Source organism: Ichthyophthirius multifiliis (assembly GCF_000220395.1).
Source record: "Ichthyophthirius multifiliis unplaced genomic scaffold scaff_1120509250616, whole genome shotgun sequence".
Taxonomy (NCBI): domain Eukaryota; phylum Ciliophora; class Oligohymenophorea; order Hymenostomatida; genus Ichthyophthirius; species Ichthyophthirius multifiliis.
The window spans coordinates 21,697-24,468 of NW_004086593.1; the positions used below are offsets into that span (position 1 = coordinate 21,697).

Here is a 2,772-nt window from a genome sequence, read left to right on the forward strand (position 1 = left end):
TTATTATCATTTTTTTATTAATTTTCATCATCACTTTCATCTGAATTTTAATTAAAATCTCTTATAATCCCAAATTATTTTTATTCTTATTTTTTTTATTCTAAACTAAAAATCATATACCCGATTAGTAAACCTATAATAAACCAAAACGGTATATATAAAATTAAATTAATTGCTTTTTGTCCTTTTCTTAAGTCTTTTATTTTCATCGCAGAACAATCTTTTCCTGTAACTCCTTATCTACAATAACATATTTGATTTCTACAAATTCCATTTAAACTACATTTATTTAAACATTCCGATAAATCGCTATCTTTTTTTGATTTTTCTTTATCTTGTTCATTTTTATTCTATTATAAATTAATTGCTACTAATTACGATATTTTTTAACTTATGTCCATTTCCTACTCTTCTATTTATATTTCTTAATTTTCTTATTTTATTTCTTTTTCTTTTTTATATTTTTCTTCTTTTTTTTTTTCTTCGTTTTTATTTTTTTCTTCATTTTAATTTTAATCTTCTTCTATTTGTACATCTTCATTTTATTTTTATACTTTTTCTATTTCTATTTCCTATTTTTATATTTTTGTTTGTCCTTCTTTTTATTTTTCTTCTTATTTTTAGTTTTCATCCATTTTTTAAGTTTCAATATGTTTCCTTCCATTATTCAAACTCTCAAAATCAGTAGCATTAACTTATTATTAAGTTTAATTATGATGTAATGTAATATTCTGTTTTTTCTTTTTTTCCATATCAGCAACACTAACTGAACAATCAATATCTCCATATCCGTTACTAAAAAAAAAAAAATTAAAAAAAAAATTAAAAGAAATTTAAAAAAAAATAAACATCACAAATACAAATTCCAGTATCCTTATTACATTTTCCTTTCCCATTACAATTATTAAGGCATTCGTTAAAAACAACTTATTCTCTCAAAAATTTCACAAGAATCTCCATAATATCCATTTAAACACTAGCAGCTTCCATTATCTAAACACTTTCCTTATTTCTAATCAGTACAATTAAACGGACAAGGTACATAAATCTCACAAACCTTTCCCGAAAACCCTGGAAAGCACTTGCATCTTCCATCACTTCCACAAATTCCCCTATTAGAGCAATTTCTTTCGCATAAAAGTTGAATTTCGCAGCTTTCCCCAAAATATCCTTCCTCGCATTAACATCTATTATTCCTACAAATTCCCTTATTATGGCATTTTTTTGGACATACATCACTTATATTCATCACAAGAAAATCATTATAACATTTTCTCATCATTTTGCACCCTCCAAATACATACAAATCCGCTCCCATCAAAGAAATACTACTATTATCCATTTATTCTAGTATATTTTATAATGGAAATTCTAAATTAGTCCAAGTAATATCTTCTATATTTAGTTAATATACTTCATTAAAGCATTTCTCTTATTTATAATTACACCCTCCTATTATGTATATATACTTTCCATGTAAAACAGTCTAATGCCCTTATCTTTCAATTGGCTTTGTGCCAAAACTTTAACTAATAATTCTCCATTTCATATTTTCTACATCCAATTACCAAATATCATTATTTTCTCCCCCAATAGAATATCCTCCGAAAATCCAAATATAAGAATCTCTGATTAGATTCATTGAAAAATTTTCCCTAGGACGAGGCAATTCTCCATTAATAAAAGGTTTTTCCCACCTTAAATTTACTAAATCAAGAAAAAAGACTTCATTAGAATATCCTTATTATGTATATCCTCCAAAAATCACTATTCTTCCATTATTATCTAAAATCGCTTTATGGTTGCATCTTCCAGATGGCTTTTGTCCTATTAAATTTAATTCTTCCCAAATTCTCTTTTTTATTTATTTAATTATTTTTATTTAAAAATAAAAAAAACATTTGTTAAATCTAAACGATATAAATCGCTAAAGATTCCTAAACTAGATGAACCCCCAAATATATATAAATATTATCCGACCAAAGTTGAAGAATGTCCACCTCTTGGAGAAGGTGGATCTCCAAAAATTTTAGGAAGATCCCATTTTTAATCACTATTATTATATAAAGTATTATTCTTATATATATATTTTATAATTTTTTATTTATTACACTATGTTATAAAAGTATATATCATTCATACATTTTAAATCTAAATAACAACCTCCGAATAAAATTAAGAATTATCCGATTGCATTTAATGAATGACCTCCTCTTTATTCAGGTATATCTCCGTCTGATATTACTGGGTACCATTAAAAAGGCTCATATATTGGAACAGTATATTTTTAAGGTCTTTTTTCATCATTTTTAGGATCAACAGTGATTTTACTTTCCTTAAAATCAATTTCTTTTATTTTATTTATATTTATCATTTATGTTTATTTAGTTATCGGGTCATATCTTCTTAAAAAAACATCTCCGTTATCAAATTATATTATTTCATTATCAGAATCTGCCATTTTTATTATTAAAGGGGATTTGTCTTCTTATTTGATTTATTTTTCTTTTTATTCATTTTCATTTTCTTATTCTTATTGATTATGTTTTTATTGTACTTTTTTTTATATTTATTCAGTAATTGTTAAGTTGCTTTCTTTTTAAATATTTAATGATTATTTTTATATATTTTTTTCTTAGTTTAATTTATTTTTCGGCTTTTAATTTTCTGATAATATTAACGGAATTATATTATATTAACCTTAATATTATTTAATTGATAAAACTAAACTAATAAAACAAAAAAAATATATATATTCATTTTTTTTATAAT

At 23.6% G+C, this 2,772-nt stretch overlaps 1 protein-coding gene across 1 annotated transcript, besides 6 other annotated features; it reads right to left on the reverse strand. All coding sequences in view use genetic code 6, as the record gives it.

The window, feature by feature from the left end:
• The first annotated feature begins 429 nt into the window (after positions 1–429).
• Positions 430–502: a microsatellite.
• Positions 430–508: a microsatellite.
• Positions 438–514: a microsatellite.
• Positions 447–502: a microsatellite.
• On the reverse strand, positions 504–2,461 carry IMG5_085100 (kelch motif family protein, putative; the record flags this gene model as incomplete). Its single annotated transcript, XM_004035822.1, has 3 exons — positions 504–1,855; positions 1,900–2,053; positions 2,112–2,461. 3 exons carry the CDS (start codon positions 2,459–2,461, stop codon positions 851–853), a joined length of 1,509 nt encoding a protein of 502 aa, XP_004035870.1. The 3' UTR covers positions 504–850.
• Positions 801–844: a microsatellite.
• Positions 803–845: a microsatellite.
• Positions 2,462–2,772: the final 311 nt, after the last annotated feature.